Raw genomic sequence first — 20980 nt, forward strand, 5'->3', positions numbered from 1 at the left:
ACAGAGTACAAATGTATCAGACACCAAGGGAGACCAGACTCAGTACTACAACAGGCTTTAGGCTATAGCCAATCAGGTCAATGCTTATGCCTGTGTATCTGCAGGTAGTCTCTTATGACAGACAACACCAGCACGTATGAGAGATTTGGTCCTGGGTGCTGAGATGAATCTGCTGGTGATCAGAGCATGTGTTGAACCTTTGTGTGCATTGCCTGCTGGTGTTATGGCAGAGAGGCTGCAGGGGGCTGAGAGCAGATGGTACTGACAGACTGTAACTCACTGTATGAGGGAGAGAAGGCACCACACACACAGGGTAAAGCAAGGCTATAAAGACAGGATGGAAAGTGAGGCTTTGCAATGACCACTATACACACACACAGCAGAGATGCTATGACACAAATGCAGTGCAGGGATATACAGTGGGGAGAACAAGTTTGACACACTGCCGATTTAGCAGGTTTTCCTACTTACAAAGCATGTAGAGGTCTGTAATTTTTATCATAGGTACATTTCAACTGTGAGAGACGGAATCTAAAACAAAAATCCAGAAAATCACATTGTATGATTTAAGTAATACATTTGCATTTTATTGCATGACCTAAGTATTTGATCATCTACCAACCAGTAAGAATTCCGGCTCTCACAGACCTGTTTTTCTTTAAGAAGCCCTCCTGTTCTCTACTCATTACCTGTATTAACTGCACCTGTTTGAACTCTTTACCAGTATAAAAGACACCTGTCCACACACTCAATCAAACATACTCCAACCTCTCCACAATGGCCAAGACCAGAGAGCTGTGTAAGGACATCAGGGATAAAATTGTAGACCTGCACAAGGCTGGGATGTGATACAGGACAATAGGCAAGCAGCTTGGTAAGAAGGCAACAACTGTTGGCGCAATTATTAGAAAATGGAAGAAGTTCAAGACCACCCTCGGTCTGGGGCTCCATGCAAGATCTCACCTCGTGGGGCATCAATGATCATGAGGAAGGTGAGGGATCAACCCAGAACTACACGGCAGGACCTGGTCAATGACCCAAAGAGAGCTGGGACCACAGTCTCAAAGAAAACCCTTAGTAACACAGTACGCCGTCATGGATAAAAATCCTGCTGCGCACGCAAGGTCCCCCTGCTCAAGCCAGCGCATGTCCAGGCCCGTCTGAAGTTTGCCAAGAACATCATCCCAACCGTGAAGCAAAGGGGACAGGACGACTGTACCGTATTGAGGGGAGGATAGATTGGGCCATGTATCACGAGATCTTGGCCAACAACCTCCTTCCCTCAGTAAGAGCATTGAAGATGGGTCGTGGCTGGGTCTTCCAGCATGACAACGACCCGAAACACACAGCCAGAGCAGCTAAGGAGTGGCTCCGTAAGAAGCATCTCAAGGTCCTGGAGTGGCCTAGCCAGTCTCCAGACCTGAACCCAATAGAACATCTTTGGAGGGAGCTGAAAGTCCGTATTGCCCAGCGACAGCCCCGAAACCTGAAGGATCTGGAGAAGGTCTGTATGGAGGAGTTGGCCAAAATGCTGCAGTGTGTGCAAACCTGGTCAAGAACTACGGGAAACATATGATCTCTGTAATTGCAAACAAAGGTTTCTGTACCAAATATTAAGTTCTGCTTTTTTTCAAATACTTATGTCATGCAATAAAATGCAAATTAATTACTTAATCATACATGTTTTTCTGGATTTTTGTTTTAGATTCCGTCTCTCACAGTTGAAGTGTACCTATGATAAAAATTACAGACCTCTACATGCTTTGTAAGTAGGAAAATCTGCAGTGTATCAAATACTTGTTCTCCCCACTGTACACACCTACTGATGGGGTGGTGGGGTTACCAGACCGATGGAGGACGACCTCCACTGTAGGTCCAGTTTCAAAAATTGGTCCTGCCCAGCCACTGTATCCGTTGGGCGCTCTTGTCATGTTTCCGTTTGCCCTTTGACCCTGACAGGTGTCCTCCCGTGACATCATTGTGTTCCAAGCAGGGGAGATGTGTGGCCACTGGCAACCTCTAGTCACCTTGGTGATGACAAACACTCCTACTGCCATGACATCATCCCAGTGATGAAGTAGGGGAGGGGAGATGGAGGGGGCCGGAGGGAGGATATTTGCCGGTATAAACCCACCGCATCATCCCAGCTGATACACTAACATTAAACCACTGCCAAGCGAACACAAACGCAAGAGGCAAACACATCCTTTCAATAACATCACAGAGAGAGGGACGAGGAGAAAAGGAGGGGCAAAGCGTGAGATAGTGATGCTTTCAGCAGGTGCCAAACAGTGAGAGGTAGCTGATAGAGAGGGAAAGACTGAGAGAAAGAGATGCAGCCAGCCTGTGAGAGCACACAGTGACCCACAGCATCGGAGACAAGAGAAGAAGACAGAGTGTGAGTTGTTTCATGCATTCTTTATTTGTTCGTTTAGCGAAAGGGTGAGAGGTTATGCACCTGTACTTTCAGGTTGATTAGATACAGAGGAAAATGGAATTTGTACCAAAAAGTAGGTTTTGCTGCATATTTCATTGTATACAATGAGTGTTTTATTGTATTTAGTACGTTATTATCATGCAGTAATTATTATTCCTGAGTAAATACTTAAATGCATCCATGTCTATTTGATCTTGAAGAACCAGGAAGTATAATGTACTGATTTGTTATAGAGGAATCAGGGGCTCATTTGTAGATCTGATGTTTTGTAAGATATTCAATTAAAATTACTACTCATCTCACAGACATAATGTCACAATTTCTACCTCGTCTCAGATTTTCATACAGCAGTATATTGTGTGTACAAGGCAATTTCTCCCTTGGCGAAAATGAAGTTTTTCTCATGTATTTGATTATTAACATCAGAGTATTAAATGTGATTATAAAGCATGATCATGGATGTATCTTTATGGTCAGTAGAGTTGTGGTGGTGGTCATTGCTCTGTGTGATGTGTAGTCATAAACATTTCTCTGTATGGTTTTAGAGATGTATTATAGTTGTATCAATAGTCACTGTATTATCTATATTGGCATATTAATATGAATTCCTCTCTGTTTTTACAGAATCCTGTTGTCATTGCAGTGTCGTCGTGTCCAGCCAGTCTCCTGCATTACTGTTCCTGCCCTGCCTCTACTCACTGCTGCCATGCTGTACCCAGCTCTGCTCTGTGCTGCTCTGCTCCTGATAGCACCCCTGGGGCACACAGAGGGGCGCACCCTCTACCCCTCACCTGATGCCATCCAGGTAAGGAGGGGGAGTGTAGGGGAGAGTGGGACAGAGGGGAGATGGAGAAGGAGTGGGACAGAGGAGAGGAGGAGGAGAGTGGGACAGAGGGGAGATGGAGGGGGAGAGTGGGACAGAGGGGAGATGGAGGGGGAGAGTGGGACAGAGGGGAGATGGAGGGGGAGAGTGGGACAGAGGAGATGGAGGGGGAGTATAGGGGAGAGTGGGACAGAGGGGAGAAGGAGGGGGAGAGTGGGACAGAGGGGAGATGGAGTGTAGGGGAGAGTGGGACAGAGGGGGAGAGTGGGACAGATGGCAGAAGGAGGGAGATTGTAGGGGAGAGTGGGACAGAGGGGAGAAGGAGGGGGAGTGTAGGGGAGAGTGGGACAGAGGGGAGATGGAGTGTAGGGGAGAGTGGGACAGATGGGGAGATGGAGTGTAGGGGAGAGTGGGACAGAGGGGGGGAGATGGAGTGTAGGGGAGAGTGGGACAGAGGGGGAGAGTGGGACAGATGGGAGGAGGGGGAGAGTGGGACAGAGGGGAGATGGAGTGTAGGGTAGAAGGAGGGGGAGTGGGACAGAGGGGAGATGGATGGGGAGTGTAGGGGAGAAGGAGGGGGAGTGGGACAGAGGGGAGAGCGGGACAGAGGGGGACAGATGGCAGAAGGAGGGAGAGTGGGACAGAGGGGAGAAGGAGGGGGAGTGTAGGGGAGAGTGGGACAGAGGGGAGATGGAGGGGGAGTATAGGGGAGAGTGGGACAGAGGGGAGAAAGAGGGGGAGTGTAGGGGAGAGTGGGACAGAGGGGAGAAGGAGGGGGAGAGTGGGACAGAGGGGAGATGGAGTGTAGGGGAGAGTGGGACAGAGGGGAGATGGAGGGGGAGTGTAGGGGAGAGTGGGACAGAGGGGAGGTGGAGTGTAGGGGAGAGTGGGACAGAGGGGGGATGGAGAAGGAGGGGAGAGTGGGACAGAGGGGGATGGAGAAGGAGGGGGAGTGTAGGGAAGAGTGGGACAGAGGGGGGAGGGGGAGAGTGGGACAGAGGGGGGATGGAGAAGGAGGGGGAGTGTAGGGGAGAGTGGGACAGAGGGGGGAGGGGGAGTGTAGGGGAGAGTGGGACAGAGGGGGGATGGAGAAGGAGGGGGAGTGTAGGGGAGAGTGGGACAGATGGGGGATGGAGAAGGAGGGGGAGTGTAGGGGAGAGTGGGACAGAGGGGAGATGGGGATAGAGAAGGAGGGGAGAGTGGGACAGAGGGGAGAAGGAGGGGGAGAGTGGGACGTAGGGGAGAGTGGGACAGATGGCAGAAGGAGGGAGAGTGGGACAGAGGGGAGATGGAGGGGGAGTATAGGGGAGAGTGGGACAGAGGGGAGAAAGAGGGGGAGTGTAGGGGAGAGTGGGACAGAGGGGAGAAAGAGGGGGAGTGTAGGGGAGAGCGGGACAGAGGGGAGAAGGAGGGGGAGAGTGGGACAGAGGGGAGATGGAGTGTAGGGGAGAGTGGGACAGAGGGGAGATGGAGGGGGAGTGTAGGGGAGAGTGGGACAGAGGGGAGGTGGAGTGTAGGGGAGAGTGGGACAGAGGGGGGATGGAGAAGGAGGGGAGAGTGGGACAGAGGGGGATGGAGAAGGAGGGGGAGTGTAGGGAAGAGTGGGACAGAGGGGGGAGGGGAGTGTAGGGGAGAGTGGGACAGAGGGGGGATGGAGAAGGAGGGGGAGTGTAGGGGAGAGTGGGACAGAGGGGGGAGGGGGAGTGTAGGGGAGAGTGGGACAGAGGGGGGATGGAGAAGGAGGGGGAGTGTAGGGGAGAGTGGGACAGATGGGGGATGGAGAAGGAGGGGGAGTGTAGGGGAGAGTGGGACAGAGGGGAGATGGGGATAGAGAAGGAGGGGGAGATGGAGGGGAGAGTGGGACAGAGGAGAGATGGGGATGGAGAAGGAGGGGGAGTGTAGGGGTAGCTAGGGAGAGTGGGACAGAGGGGGGATGGAGAAGGAGGGGGAGTGTAGGGGTAGCTGGGGAGAGTGGGACAGAGGTGGGATGGAGGGGGAGAGTGGGACAGAGGGGAGATGGGGATGGAGAAGGAGGGGGAGTGTAGGGGTAGCTAGGGAGAGTGGGACAGAGGGGGGATGGAGAAGGAGGGGGAGTGTAGGGGGAGAGTGGGACAGAGGTGGGATGGAGGGGGAGAGTGGGACAGAGGTGGGATGGAGGGGGAGAGTGGGACAGAGGGATGGAGAAGGAGGGGGGAGTGTAGGGGTAGCTGTGGCGCGAGTGGGACAGAGAGGAGATGGGGATGGAGAAGGAGGGGGGAGTGTAGGAGTAGCTGTGGCGCGAGTGGGACAGAGAGGAGATGGGGATGGAGAAGGAGGGGGGAGTGTAGGAGTAGCTGTGGCGCGAGTGGGACAGAGAGGAGATGGGGATGGAGAAGGAGGGGGAGTGTAGGGGTAGCTGTGGCGCGAGTGGGACAGAGAGGAGATGGGGATGGAGAAGGAGGGGGAGTGTAGGGGTAGCTGTGGCGCGAGTGGGACAGAGAGGAGATGGGGATGGAGAAGGAGGGGGAGTGTAGGGGTAGCTGTGGCGCGAGTGGGACAGAGAGGAGATGGGGATGGAGGGGGAGTGTAGGGGTAGCTGTGGTGAGATGGGGAGTAGAGGGTATATTTGGATTGAGGGCAGAGATGGATCATCAATAACTTTTTTACGGAGCTCGTGACTTTTCTGGGTAGTAATAGTAACACCATATTTGTTGTTCCTGCCTAGTTTGTTGAGCAGTTTCTGGATCGCTACAACGACCTGACCCTGGATGACCTGGAGAACCTGGTGAGCAGCCAACCCGAGGAGCCCTCCTCTGCTTTTACTTCCGGGGTCAAAATCGCTGAGTACCCCAAATGGGCTGACATACCAGCACAGGGCGACAGCACCTGGCTCCGCCTCCTGAAGGGGACCCTGGCCAATCAGAAAAGAGCTGTGACGGACCGGTCGAGGAGGGGGTGGAACCGAGGATGCTTCGGGCTCAAACTGGACAGGATCGGGTCAATGAGTGGACTGGGCTGCTAGTGGAGAGAGAGGAAGGGACTGACGCCCCACAGGGGATATGAGGACGAACACACAGTAGGCTGCTACACAGCACACAGTCATTTACACACGTGGTGAATACAGGGATGTTAATGTGAGTACAAAGGAGGTCTACATGTAGCGTAGCTGTAGTGTACTTGCTGTAGTGTACTTGCTGTATTGCTAATGTGGTTCCATCGAGCTTAAAGAAAGTTACTCTGTATGTCTCCTGGCTGTTGGAAGGGGTTAGCTGTACTTATATTGTACATCTATTCATTTGAATCTTGAAAGTATCAAAGTTATGTTTACATCAAGATGTTATTCTATTTTAAGTCTCTGAGTGTTGTTTTGACAGTAAACCTGCACTTTATTTAAAACTAAGTATTTAAAAGTGTTGTCTTTCTTGACTAATATTGTCCTTGTTAATCCTGCAGGAATAGTTGTTATGGCATGTTTAATGGAAATAAATATTTGAAAAAAATGTAATAATATAATTAAAGTCCAATGTTTCTTCTCTCTGCTATTGATTAGACATTTGGCATGAATACATGTACACTGAACCACGTTGTATTGAGTGTTGTTCTATTAAAGTCCTGACATCTTCCAGTGGCAGATTCATCCTCAAATCCTCCACTCCATGTGTTCACTTCGCATTGGCATGCGTCATCTACATATTCATGCATTTCCATTCAATTTGAAGGTTCAATTTCTCACAGCAGATATTTATACCTCTGTTTCCATGGTCGTTTTTATTAAATCTGCCACAGGCAGCTGAGGGAGAGAGAGATGGTACATGTCTTCCTCAGAGCTAAATGAAATGCCTGCATTAAATGGTGGGGTTGTGTGGGAGGACCAATTAGGGCTTGGACCTACGCTAATCAAGCTACCACTGATGCTTCCAAACTGAATTTACTATGTCGTTAGTATCTTACTTATAGAAGGGAGTTAACTGTTGTCTATATGACAAGTACTTCCCAAACAGAACATCATCTCTCTTTAAATACAGTTCTGGGTTGGGGAAAGAGGGCATTTCACCAGGGTCAGTTCTGGGTTGGGGAAAGAGGGCATTTCACCAGGGTCAATAGAGTGCATTAGAGGTTGGGAGATGGATACTGAGAGTCTCTAGAGCAGGGGTACTCAACTCTGACCCTAAGAGGGCTGGAGCCTGCTGGTTTTCTGTTCTACCTGGTAATTAATTGCACACACCTGGTGCCCCAGATCTAAACCAGTCCCTGATTAGGGGGACAATTCAAAAATGCAATGGAACTGGCTTCGAGGTCCAGAGTTGAGATTGGGGGCTCTAGAGTCATTAGTGTGTTTGTCACAGAAGAGGTTAACTCAGGTTAAAAGTCTGGATGCAGTCCCTAAAGTAAACCACAAGAGGTCAGTCTGAATTAGTCTGTCATGTTCCAAGGTCCAAACCGAAGTGCATTCCAGACTTCAGACTTAATGTCCATTAACAGAGTCCAGCACTATGAGACTGATGATAATTCAGCAGAATATGAACCCAGGTGTACACCTTTCTGATGCATGTTTTACCAGAGGTCAAATCTGAAGATATTTCAGATAACTCAAGTTAGTCGGAGCATGGACAGTGCTGGCAACACCAGGGTTGTAGGGTTGCTCTATTAAAGCAGTAAAAGTTTGGTATTTGGTCTCATTCATAGCACCAATGAGCACCAATGACCAAATGCATCCAACCTTGTTGGATGCATTTGTGGTTTATTTTGGTTGAGTTTGATTATTTTCTGCCCAATAGAAATGTATGCTAAATAACGTATTGTGTCATTTTGGAGTCACTTTTAATGTAAATAAGAATAGAATACATTTGTAAACACTTCTACATTAATGTAGATACTACCATGATTACGGATAATCCTGAATGAATCGTGAATCACGATGAGTAATAAAATTACAGAAGCACAATTATCTTGGTATTACTTTAATACACATTATCTGTCCCAAGACTTTTGCTCCCCAAAACTGGGGGGGACTATGTACAAAAGTGCTGCCATTTCTAAACGGATGAAACCCTCAAATTAAAGCTGGCAGTCTGCACTTTAATCTCAGTCACTGTTTGATTTCAAATCCAAGAAGATAAGAACAAAATGCTGCACTGTCCCAATAATTACAGAGGGCACGGTATACTGACACATAGCCTACAGCAGTAGTCTTCTTGTACTCTCTAGATTTGGGTCCATGGCTCCTCTTTAGTATTCAAAACTACTTTTGGCTTCCTCTGATTTTCTCAAAAGCACTACACAAATCTGAACATAACTAACCAACTGAACAGTGAATTATCAGACACAAATTAAACGTTTTCTTACAGAAATCTGTAGGCCTACATGAAAAACCTAAATTAAGGGAGAAGTTGGCCATTATATGAGCCTACCATGGACTACAGTATAACCTATGATGACTGTGTGATATTAAGCAGGGTCAAGTACAGTACACAGTATCACCAGTGTATACCATCCACCGAGGAGTAGACCTGATTCTATTTATAGAACGACCTTTACTTCACCTCTCTGACATTAAGCTGTGCAGCGGAGGCCAAGAGCAGTGCGTGTTCACATGGGGTCGTGGTAGTTCAACTATGCCCAGGTCATTGGCTCGTCACCACCCTAAATCACAACACCTGTGACAAAAATATTAGTGCTGGGTGGCATGACTGCTATTGTGCTGTTGAACATGATGTTCATGTGTCATGGCATGTCGAGCTGTGTTGGAGAACATGTTGCGCTAGTTCTGTGTTATTTCCTTCACTGTGATATTTAGGTACAAGTTGTGTGTTTTGCTTGTAGAGGCATATGGGCCAAAGGCCTAAGGGTTCAGACTCTACTAGTTGGTTGTTTTATATTCCTATCCTATAGAGAGCAGAAAGAGAAGATCCCCGACGCCCCTCCCTGGTTCCAACAAGTCTTTATTGACCTAATGGGACATTTATGATCAGAAGAAATGATTGAAAACCAGATTATATTTTTCAATAATAGTAATTACTTGGGTGTTTACATTTGTACTATTTCACACATGTACACGTGTGTTTCATACACATGTGAATTATATATATATATATATATTTTTTTTTTTTTCACGGCCAGGGATCAGCCATTATTAGGTTTAAGTGCCTTGCTCAAGGCCACGTCGACTTTTTTCCCCTATAGTAGTCGGCTTGGTGATTCAAACCAGCGACCACATAGGCAGTAATAGTATTCCTCATTTTTAAAATTAACTATAGATGTGTCCTTTCATTTTACAATTGTTATTGCACACTCATTGCTTTACAAATAATAGGTAATCATAAATGGACCAAAGTCACTTTAATGTGTTTGACCCCAGAAGTGAATACATAGTGAATAGGTGCTGGGGACGACACCATAGTGAATAGGTGCTGGGGACGACACCATAGTGAATAGGTGCTGGGGACGACACCATAGTGAATAGGTGCTGGGGACGACACCATAGTGAATAGGTGCTGGGGACGACACCATAGTGAATAGGTGCTGGGGACGATACTGAACCACCTATGTTCACTGAGAAATATCTGTTACATAAATATGACCTGAACCAATCGAGGGCAACGCCGGAGATTCCCATCCACTTCTACAGCAGCGTGACAAGAATATTATGATCAATAGTATCAAACACGGCACTGAGATCCAAAAGAACTAGGGTAGAGCATTTGCCAGGATCGGCAGCCAACACAAAGTCATTACTTACTTTTAATAAATCAGCTTCCGTGCTGTGAAGTGAGCGGAAGCCAGACTGAATTTTTCAAATAAGTTGTTCATACTCAAGTAAGCCACCAACCACTTTTTCAAAAATCTTGGAGAAAAAGTTTAGAGATAAGTCTATAATTACTCCGTGAGGAGGGGTCTATATTGGGCTCTTTAAGGAGAGGTTGGACCAGATCAGTTTTAAAATAGGCTGAAAAGGAGCCAGAAGACTGGGAGCTACTTACAATAGGCAGGATGTAAGGGCCAACCCAACAGTAGGCGTGATCTAGTAGGGATCATGTCCAAGAGGAGGGAGGAGGTCTTCATGTGACCTACAGTATCAAGGAGGCACTCAAAGGATATTTGCCCAAAGGAGAAAAAGGAAGCAGTAGACAGTTTCCGAGTAGTTGCCTCAAGTGGCTCCTGGCCAGCAATGCTGGTATGGCGTCAGCTACTGTCAATCTGGGATCTAACATTTTCTAAAGTTGTGGGAGTTCTCAGAGATCAGGGTAGAGAAGTAGTTCACTCTCTTGCATCTTTAACCAGCAACATTATCATTTCTCATCAGCTCCTTCATTATCTCATAGAATACCTGAAGTTTACAGGCCTTCCATTTATGTTCAGCCTTTCCAAGTTCACTTTTGAAAGTAGATGTGTGGTCGTTTAATCGTGGTGAGACGCTGGCCGGCACTTTATTTCTGGTTTTAACTGGTGCCACTGAGTCTAAAGTAGCCCCACATATCATTGAAGCTTTCCAGAAAATCATTGTTGTGACGACAAATAACAGGAGTAGTAGAGGATCAGAAGGCATTGGTAGAGGAACTTACTAGGAGTTGTGGAGATAATGATGTGAAAGCGAGTGGCAACAAACACATTTTTAGGAGGAGTAGGAGGAAGCATTTTAAAAACAACACTGAGATTGTCAGAGACGCACATCAATAGTTTCCAAGTAATCCATATTCGGACCATAGGACAGCACCAGATCAACAGTATGGCCTTGAATGTGTGTCGGCCCTGTGGCATGTGGCACAAAGTTAAAGGTTCCTAAACGGGTTCAAAACTCCCTAGCTAGTGCATTATTTGGGCTAAACACATGAATGTTTAGATCTCCAAGAATAATCCTGCCATATTTAGACATAACCAAAGACAGAGGTCAGAGAATTCTGCAATGAACCAACTAATAGGTTTAGGTTTAGGAGGGTGGTACACTGGAATATACAAGGTGGGCTGTTTCATGTTAAATCAAAAGATAAGGCTTTCAAATTAGGGAAAGTTGCCACATGACACAGGGCTACATATATACTTGTCCCTACCACAGCCAGACAGACTGGATTTCTGTACATATTTACTTGTCCCTACCACGGCCAGACAGACTGGATTTCTGTACATATATACACTTGTCCCTACCACGGCCAGACAGACTGGATTTCTGTACATATATACACTTGTCCCTACCACGGCCAGACAGACTGGATTTCTGTACATACAGTGCCTTGCGAAAGTATTCGGCCCCCTTGAACTTTGCGACCTTTTGCCACATTTCAGGCTTCAAACATAAAGATATAAAACTGTATTTTTTTGTGAAGAATCAACAACAAGTGGGACACAATCATGAAGTGGAACGACATTTATTGGATATTTCAAACTTTTTTTAACTAATCAAAAACTGAAAAATTGGGCGTGCAAAATTATTCAGCCCCCTTAAGTTAATACTTTGTAGCGCCACCTTTTGCTGCGATTACAGCTGTAAGTCGCTTGGGGTATGTCTCTATCAGTTTTGCACATCGAGAGACTGACATTTTTTCCCATTCCTCCTTGCAAAACAGCTCGAGCTCAGTGAGGTTGGATGGAGAGCATTTGTGAACAGCAGTTTTCAGTTCTTTCCACAGATTCCCGATTGGATTCAGGTCTGGACTTTGACTTGGCCATTCTAACACCTGGATATGTTTATTTTTGAACCATTCCATTGTAGATTTTGCTTTATGTTTTGGGTCATTGTCTTGTTGGAAGACAAATCTCCGTCCCAGTCTCAGGTCTTTTGCAGACTCCATCAGGTTCTTCCAGAATGGTCCTGTATTTGGCTCCATCCATCTTCCCATCAATTTTAACCATCTTCCCTGTCCCTGCTGAAGAAAAGCAGGCCCAAACCATGATGCTGCCACCACCATGTTTGACAGTGGGGATGGTGTGTTCAGTGTGATGAGCTGTGTTGCTTTTACGCCAAACATAACATTTTGCATTGTTGCCAAAAACTTCAATTTTGGTTTCATCTGACCAGAGCACCTTCTTCCACATGTTTGGTGTGTCTCCCAGGTGGCTTGTGGCAAACTTTAAACGACACTTTTTATGGATATCTTTAAGAAATGGCTTTCTTCTTGCCACTCTTCCATAAAGGCCAGATTTGTGCAATATACGACTGATTGTTGTCCTATGGACAGAGTCTCCCACCTCAGCTGTAGATCTCTGCAGTTCATCCAGAGTGATCATGGGCCTCTTGGCTGCATCTCTGATCAGTCTTCTCCTTGTATGAGCTGAAAGTTTAGAGGGACGACCAGGTCTTGGTAGATTTGCAGTGGTCTGATACTCCTTCCATTTCAATATTATCGCTTGCACAGTGCTCCTTGGGATGTTTAAAGCTTGGGAAATCTTTTTGTATCCAAATCTGGCTTTAAACTTCTTCACAACAGTATCTCGGACCTGCCTGGTGTGTTCCTTGTTCTTCATGATGCTCTCTGTGCTTTTAACGGACCTCTGAGACTATCACAGTGCAGGTGCATTTATACGGATACTTGATTACACACAGGTGGATTGTATTTATCATCATTAGTCATTTAGGTCAACATTGGATCATTCAGAGATCCTCACTGAACTTCTGGAGAGAGTTTGCTGCACTGAAAGTAAAGGGGCTGAATAATTTTGCACGCCCAATTTTTCAGTTTTTGATTTGTTAAAAAAGTTTGAAATATCCAATAAATGTCGTTCCACTTCATGATTGTGTCCCACTTGTTGTTGATTCTTCACAAAAAAATACAGTTTTATATCTTTATGTTTGAAGCCTGAAATGTGGCAAAAGGTCGCAAAGTTCAAGGGGGCCGAATACTTTCGCAAGGCACTGTATATACTTGTCCCTACCACGGCCAGACAGACTGGATTTCTGTACATATATACTTGTCCCTACCATGGCCAGACAGACTGGATTTCTGTACATATATACTTGTCCCTACCACGGCCAGACAGACTGGATTTCTGTACATAAGACAAGGCTGGCGGGGTAGTTTCATTTAGAGAACTAAAATTATTGGGTGTTCTTATTCAGAATGTTTTTGAGACACCAACTGTACAAAACCAGATCCACAGACCCCGTCTTGTGTTATAACAAGACTTGCCATTCGGTTACTCTGACATAGATAGAACTCAACTCCTTAGACACAGTCACTTGAGTAGACAGACAAAAACACACAAGTTACTTCTGTGAGAACGGTGTCTTGGCTTCAGGCATGAGAATGTGCAAAATGTGGTGTGTTCAGACTATATAGACTGACCTGACCAGGACATGGCCATAGGTCCACACAGCCCTCCTCACATCCCAGGCAGGGAAGGAGACGAGAGAAGGAGAGGAGAGAGGTTGAAAGTGAAGGGTCATGGTCTTTGGACTGTAAATGTCACACTGTGGAGGAAAGTGATTTGATCCCCGTTTGCTCTCGCTGTCTGGCTCTCCCTATCAAGTGAGAAGGTCACACAGGAACATACCCTCTATTATATCATTTGGCCATCCAAGGACTTATTATATCTGTGTAGTGTGTCATCGTCTGTTCCTATGCTTCAGAATTAAGGTTATGGGAAGGTTAAAAAAGGTATACTAAAAAAACATTCAGTGTTAATAAAATCTATTGGTTGAACGTGGCGGCCTTGAGTGAAATAAGAGGGCCATATATTCAGACAGATAGAGAGTCTGATGAACTTCCCTGAAAGCAAAATAAATCTAAGTGAAAGCACTCAATATTCAGGCCTACACTATTCACTAGAACCCACGAAATCAATGCTACTTTAGGCCAGTTTTAGTTTAAAGACCAGGAAAGGGGATTCAGGTAGCTTAGTGGTTAAAGCGTTGGGCCAGTAACCGCAAGGTTGCTGGATCAAATCCCCAAGCTGACAAGGTAAAAATGTGTCATTCTGCCCCTGAACAAGGCAGTTAACCCACTGTTTCACAGTAGACTGTCATTGTAAACAAGAAATTGTTCTTAACTGACTTGCCTAGTTAAAATAAAACAGGGTGAACACAACAAGACCCAATTAATGTTTTCATACTATAGCTAATACAGCTTTATTGTTAGGCTACATACACTAAATTTATAATAGGCTGACTCGTCACAACTTCCTTAGGACCTTGACATTCTGAAAGGGGCGGGGTTTAGAGCCCGTAGCACACAAAGGGGCGTGTCCATACACGGTGGAAATAAATAGGTAGCCCAGCTCTGCCAGTCCCCACTCACACCCGAAAGTCGTAAGACAGGATTGAGGCATCTCACAAACGGTAAATGACCAACATTAGGATATTTAACTACATTAAATGGCTGGGGATAATATGGGCCTAGATTGCAACAAGATTAGGGAGATTGTCAAGCCAAAAACTGACAACCTTTCGATTGTTTGGTTTATTCTAAGACTTGTTTCATGCGTGACCATTTATTTAATGTCATAGTTGATGAGATGCAGCTCCAACTACTTGATGTCTATAGCTTTTTATTTATTTTTTTGCTTTAGAAAAGCCTATTCAAACCTCTTGTTAAAGTCACTTCAATCTGCCTTGATTGAACTCTGAATCCGTGACGCAAAGTTTAGTTAGACTTTCAAAGTTCATAACTGTTGCTTAAATAGACTATCACACATTTTATTCCAGTTTAAAACATTTTTGCTGTGCTTTTAAATGCAACTTTTCTTCTTTGCATAAACTTACTATGAGTTGCAGACATTTGATGTGTAGATACTGTTCAGATAAGTTATCTATTCTAGGGAACCTATGGCATACTCTATTATTCTCTTATGCTATGTTCTCTATGCCTCTGCTTACCTTAAAGCTATAACTCAGTTGCAAAGTTCTATGCCATAAAGTATGGAAATCTCCAGAAATCATAATGGATGGTCAATGTGTGTTTTAATAGCTAATGTCTCTCTTTGTCTGCCCCCCCCCCACAGAGGACTAGACCAACTCAGGCAAAATGGTGAAAGTAGGTGTCAATGGGTAAGACAAATTTTAATTTAACCCCTTAACACAACACACACAATCTAACAATGTATCACCCCCACACACACAGGGTCCTACTCTGGCTTGACCTAGTGCAGAGCTTACGCTTTTAAACCAGATATCTATTTGAAATGGCAATCTCGCTAATATCAATTAATAAAAACAAAAATATAGGAATGAATACAATCAAGATTTCATTACATCATTCCTTCCTAATGGCTGTACCCTGGTAACCTCACACATGGAGTACTGATGCCCCTTCGAAAAAAAACGCCCTCTGTTTGTGAGAAACACAAGTTACATAGTCATCCCCGATGATGTGTGTGGTATTCAGACGAGCCCTGAGAGGAGCTTGGCTTACATGACCCTCCTCTCTGTATCCTCTTGTGCCAGTCTTTTTTTAGCCAGGCACCCTTTGGAGGAAATGTCAGGGGTACAGTAGTGTCTTGTTGACATTCTGAACCATCAAAACATTTTAATAGCTGTCTTACTCTAAACTAGCTCAGCGACTAAAGAGCAGGAACTGTGTAAAGACTTGTGTTCTGCAGAAGGCACACTCTGGTTAGCAGAACAGACACACAAACCCAGGGACGGTCACTCTGGTTAGCAGAACAGACACACAAACCCAGGGACGGTCACTCTGGTGGTCTCTTGTTCTCTGTGATGTTTTCACTAGTAGACAAGTGATCACCTTGTGCTTAGTTGAATAGAACAGTTTTTATTGTCCAGTCTACAGTTGAAAATGTGTCTTTGGCCTCACTACTCGCATATGTGAGGGGGATCTGCAGTTCCCCTTCTCCTATCCTCCTCTTCGCCTCCCCTCCACCTCTCGGAGGACAGTGTGTATCAGAGCCTGTCTGTGAACCTGATTTTTCTAGTTAAAAAGTAACTACTAATCAAACAGGCCACTCACTTGATGGGGGAGGATTACCACATGAGGGGCAGACAGGACTTTACTCCACAGAGAGTAAAGCCTCAGTCCTGTTCACTCTGCTGGCTATGATACAAAACCCCCTGAACCCTGTCCTCTTTCTCTGGAAATACAGTATTTTGAGGTCACCACATGTTCATTTGAGATTTCTCTGAAAGCTCTTTATATCCTGTCTTTAGTCTTTTGCTTCAGGTGCTACCTGAATGTTATGGAACAGAAATGTCAGTTCAGTTGTATACATGACATTTCTATTTGCGACCTTTGAAACATGGCTCCCTACTAAGGCACTAGCTGTTACATTAGAATACAGGAGACAGATGTGGTAGTCCCCCAACTTAATTTGTTTTTCAATAGCGAGATGTTTATGAAATTCCGTAGTATTGTTGAGGACTGGGTGTGACATCAATGATTAATGGAATGAATCGTCTTGTCCCCCAGATTCGGCCGTATCGGGCGTCTGGTGACCCGTGCTGCATTCCACTCCAAGAAGGGAGTTGAGATTGTTGCCATCAACGACCCCTTCATCGACCTGGACTACATGGTGAGCAGCCTAAAGCCTACAATGGACCAGGGACTTCTAGCCCACTGAATCAGTAGAAAAATGTACTGATCCCTGACATGTATAAAGAATTAAGGTTTTAAGACTTAGTGAAATATTTTGCTTATTAAGTGGTTTCATTAACTTCAAAACCTTTGAACGTTGCTGTCACCCTGACACCCTCAATGAACAAACCAAGGTCCTGTCATAACTTAGGATCTATTAACAATAGGCCAAGAGACTCACTTCCTCCGCCCTCTTCAGGTCTACATGTTCAAGTATGACTCCACCCACGGACGTTTCCACGGTGAGGTCAAGGCTGAGGGTGGCAAGCTGGTCATCGATGGACACAAAATCACTGTGTTCCACGAGTGAGTTCATTCATTTAGTAACAAATAATTCACTTTTTTTTTTCCACATTGAAAAAAATTCATACAAATCAGGTCCGCATCTGTAGAATATGCAGGAGAGACCTGAAGTCTCTTGTGGCCTTATGGAATGGCGCCCCCTTGTGGAATCCATAACAATATAAATGATAGTCTATTAGTCTATGGTGCTCTGCTTCCTCATAACATAACCCTGAACCTCCTCGTTCACAGGAGAGACCCAGCTAACATCAAGTGGGGAGATGCTGGTGCCACCTATGTAGTTGAGTCAACAGGTGTTTTCACCACCATTGAGAAGGCCTCTGTAAGTATCCCCATCAGTAGACACAGCATCCAGAACTGTATGATCTGGGAATATCATTAGAACAGAAATGACTCCTTTATGACATGACTTTACCCATCAGGCTTAACCTGCATGTGGTGCATTATGTTGAATACATACAATAACTAGGCAATCATATTTAACCAGGCTACAAAAAAAAAATGTAATAATGGACTCTAACATCTCTCCCTCCTCCTCCTCCTCCAGACCCATCTGAAGGGAGGTGCCAAGAGGGTTGTCATCTCTGCTCCCAGCGCTGATGCACCCATGTTCGTCATGGGCGTCAACCACGAGAAGTACGAGAACTCCCTCAAGGTTGTCAGGTGAGTCCCTCTTCCCTCCGACTCAACACACACTCCCTCCACTTAACAGCTACTATATGCAGCGCCTGGCTATTCTGTTGCGGTTCAGACTATAATTTAGCACGTCTCTCTCCACAGCAATGCGTCATGCACAACCAACTGCCTGGCTCCCCTGGCCAAGGTCATCCACGATAACTACCACATCATTGAGGGTCTGATGGTACGGATTAAAACGCAACACCTGGGAACAATCACCTAGAGAGGGCATAATCTGACATAACGACAGGTTTCACACCGACACAAAACACTAACAGTACAGAACAAAGGAAGGACTGTTTTTAAGATCACCAACACACCATCTGTCTTTCTTATCCAGCCGTCCCCCACTACCACTTCTGTACCTCCTTAATGTGGATCACACCTCTCTCATCTCCCTTCCCTTAACATCTCTCTCAGAGCACCGTTCACGCCGTCACCGCCACCCAGAAGACTGTTGATGGTCCTTCTGGAAAGCTGTGGAGGGATGGACGTGGTGCCAGCCAGAACATCATCCCTGCCTCCACCGGAGCAGCCAAGGCTGTTGGCAAGGTCATCCCCGAGCTGAACGGGTCAGTACCACAACCTCTAAATAACTAATAACAACCAGTAAAACAAGACAATTATAATACTAGTATCAGAAGTTCACAACCTCTAACTAGACACCAGTAAAACACTATGATACAGCTGTACATTCACTTGTGACACAACCTCTATCTAGACCAGTAACACATTTATAACACTAGTCAGCCATTAATACAGTTTTCAGTCAACAGTAAAATGTATAGCAATGAAACAGACATATGTCTAAGAACTAGTCATTTATTATGTCTGTATATCAAACTGTAGAGGAGTAAGTTTAACTTTGACCTTATGCTGCTGTCACCCCCTCTTCTTCCTCACAGCAAGATCACTGGCATGGCCTTCCGTGTCCCCACCCCCAACGTCTCAGTGGTGGACCTGACCGTCCGTCTGGAGAAGCCTGTGAGTAGCCCCTCCCCCTGCCTTACCAAACTGCCAATACACATGTCTGTGTCTCTATGGTGTACCTTACCTGCCAATACAATCAAAAAGATGACACTGTCCTAGGACCAGTTGTTAGACACAGTGACCACCTCTTTAAATAAAGATTGCAGTAAAGCCCATTGTTGAGTAGACAAGACAATGCCTTAATTGATACATGATTAGTTAGCATTGTAAATGTAGCAACAATTTAACAATTTAACAACCCACCTCTTGTTTGCTTGAACCACAGGCCAGCTACGACGCCATCAAGAAGGTTGTCAAGGCTGCCGCCGATGGACCCATGAAGGGAATTCTCGGCTACACGGAGCAACAGGTTGTCTCTTCAGACTTCAACGGCGACACCCACTCCTCCATCTTTGATGCCGGCGCTGGCATTGCTCTGAACGACCACTTCGTCAAGCTGGTCACATGGTACGCATTCATCCTCTGCAAATATACACGCGAACACACACACACCTACACATTCTTGGTGAGTGAAGAAACCTGACCGTGTCTCTCCTCTCTCCCCAGGTATGACAATGAGTTTGGCTACAGCAACCGCGTCATTGACCTGATGGCTCACATGGCCACCAAGGAGTAAAGCAACCAACCAAACGCTACTGCGCTACGTCATGTGACCACATATTTCCCATTCGATTGGACTATCGCCCTTGCCATGAGAAAGTTACCCGCATGAAACAAATAACTAACAATCACAACTAATTTATTTTTGTATTGTAAAGCCCCTGTTCTGGTCTTGTGAAAGGTGAGATGGAATCTGGGTGTGAAGACATTTTCTCTGTTTGTTGCACTGAACCTGCTTCATTCAGAAGCGGAATAAAAGTCCTCTGTGAGTAAATATGGCTTCCTGTTTTTCACTTGATGGGACAAAAGGAGAATTATTTAGTATATAAATGTTGGTAATGGGAAAGGACAAACTCTTAAATAATTCCTTCGTTATTTCTATTAAGCTAAGGAACCTGACGTGATCGATCACTCCTACACAATGGAAACACTATACAACATAATTATTCCTGACCCTGGGTACATAGGAGTAGTTTAGGTACAGAATCTATACAATGAGGTTGCTCTGTAAACTAAAACATCCATCTGAATGTTCTCACTCTGATGCTAGCATACATCTGATCCGTTTACTCTTGTAAGAATCTGTGCATTTGACAGAACCAGGATTTCAAACACAACCCAGACACTTTAATTTCAGTTCTATGATCGCGTCACTTCCTCTGCCAGTTCTCTCTACTCGACTCAAACGTTCATTGGTTGTGTACACAGATTTGCAGATGTTATTGCAGGTGCAGCGACATTCTTGTTTCCAGCTCCAACAGTGTAATACGTAGCAATACACAGGATCCAAAAGGTAGAAATAAAGACATTGTGTCCAATCAAACCCTTTCTGCACAGTTTCCTTTTCCATCAGTGTTAAATTCTCTTATTTTTCTCTCCCCCTTCCTGAGATGAATCATTATTTCTCTCTACACCCCCCCCCCCCCCCCCCCTCCCCCCAGTTCAGTTCAATACCTGCTCCATTTGTTAAGCCAAGGGTGTTCTGGCATGACTAACAAAAGTTGACAATGGCCGACCATTATGATTACGCAATTGGCCTTCATAAAATATTCCCAATCGATGGTATTGACAAGGGAAGAGAGGTAAGCCAACTCTACTGGGCTTTTACTTTTCTGAGACCAACAACCTCTAGACTAGGGGTTTCACAGCATGATGGTCCTATGGGGGCTGCAGGAGGCTTAATGAACAGCGTGATTGCAGTCAACTTGACAGTGTGTGTATCGGGTGCTTTAGGTGGATTGTGGTGCCTATAGAGAATGTAGGGAGGTTTTCATGCTTTCACTTTACTTCACTATAGTTGACTTGGTGCTTAGAGAACACTGGGTTTCCATCATACTAATTGATAATCATAAGTCATTTGTTTTTCAAATGAACCACTTAATCAAGTATAAGTAATGAATTAGTGTCTGTTAGCTTTAATGAGTGAAAATGCTGTCACATGTTCTTCTAGTGACAGTAACACACAGCATGACTTCCTGGACGAAGGTGTGAGTCAACAGGAGAGAGAACATGTTGATGGCTGAACACCTACTGCTACACACCAAGGCATCCTCTGATCGTAAAGCTGAGCCTCTAAACATACACAGTTTATTGTAACCTTTCAAGCCAGACTTGTGTGTAGGTTGACTTTAAGCCCCATAAGAGCAGGATTGAAGA

At 45.4% G+C, this 20980-nt stretch overlaps 2 protein-coding genes across 4 annotated transcripts in view; both read left to right on the top strand.

The window, feature by feature from the left end:
* Window positions 1–6884, top strand: part of cnp-1-2 (C-type natriuretic peptide variant 2) — an 11113-nt gene extending 4229 nt beyond the window's left edge. The window contains exons 1-3 of one of the 3 annotated variants that reach the window (XM_036990250.2): window positions 1960–2398; window positions 3081–3242; window positions 5965–6884. In XM_036990250.2, the coding sequence (XP_036846145.2) occupies window positions 3144–3242; window positions 5965–6261 (396 nt within the window). In that variant the 5' untranslated portion in view covers window positions 1960–2398; window positions 3081–3143 and the 3' untranslated portion in view covers window positions 6262–6884. 3 annotated transcript variants of the gene reach the window in all.
* A 7577-nt stretch (window positions 6885–14461) lies between these two features.
* LOC100329212 (glyceraldehyde phosphate dehydrogenase-like) lies at window positions 14462–19598 on the top strand. The gene is made up of 11 exons (XM_021623341.3): window positions 14462–14508; window positions 15171–15216; window positions 16589–16691; window positions 16953–17059; window positions 17288–17378; window positions 17604–17719; window positions 17837–17918; window positions 18155–18306; window positions 18640–18718; window positions 18990–19171; window positions 19271–19598. Exons 2-11 carry the CDS (start codon window positions 15194–15196, stop codon window positions 19338–19340), a joined length of 1005 nt encoding a protein of 334 aa, XP_021479016.1. The 5' UTR covers window positions 14462–14508; window positions 15171–15193; the 3' UTR covers window positions 19341–19598.
* Window positions 19599–20980: the final 1382 nt, after the last annotated feature.

Source organism: Oncorhynchus mykiss, chromosome 2, assembly GCF_057628025.1.
Source record: "Oncorhynchus mykiss isolate SJ-2025 chromosome 2, ASM5762802v1, whole genome shotgun sequence".
NCBI lineage: Eukaryota > Metazoa > Chordata > Actinopteri > Salmoniformes > Salmonidae > Oncorhynchus > Oncorhynchus mykiss.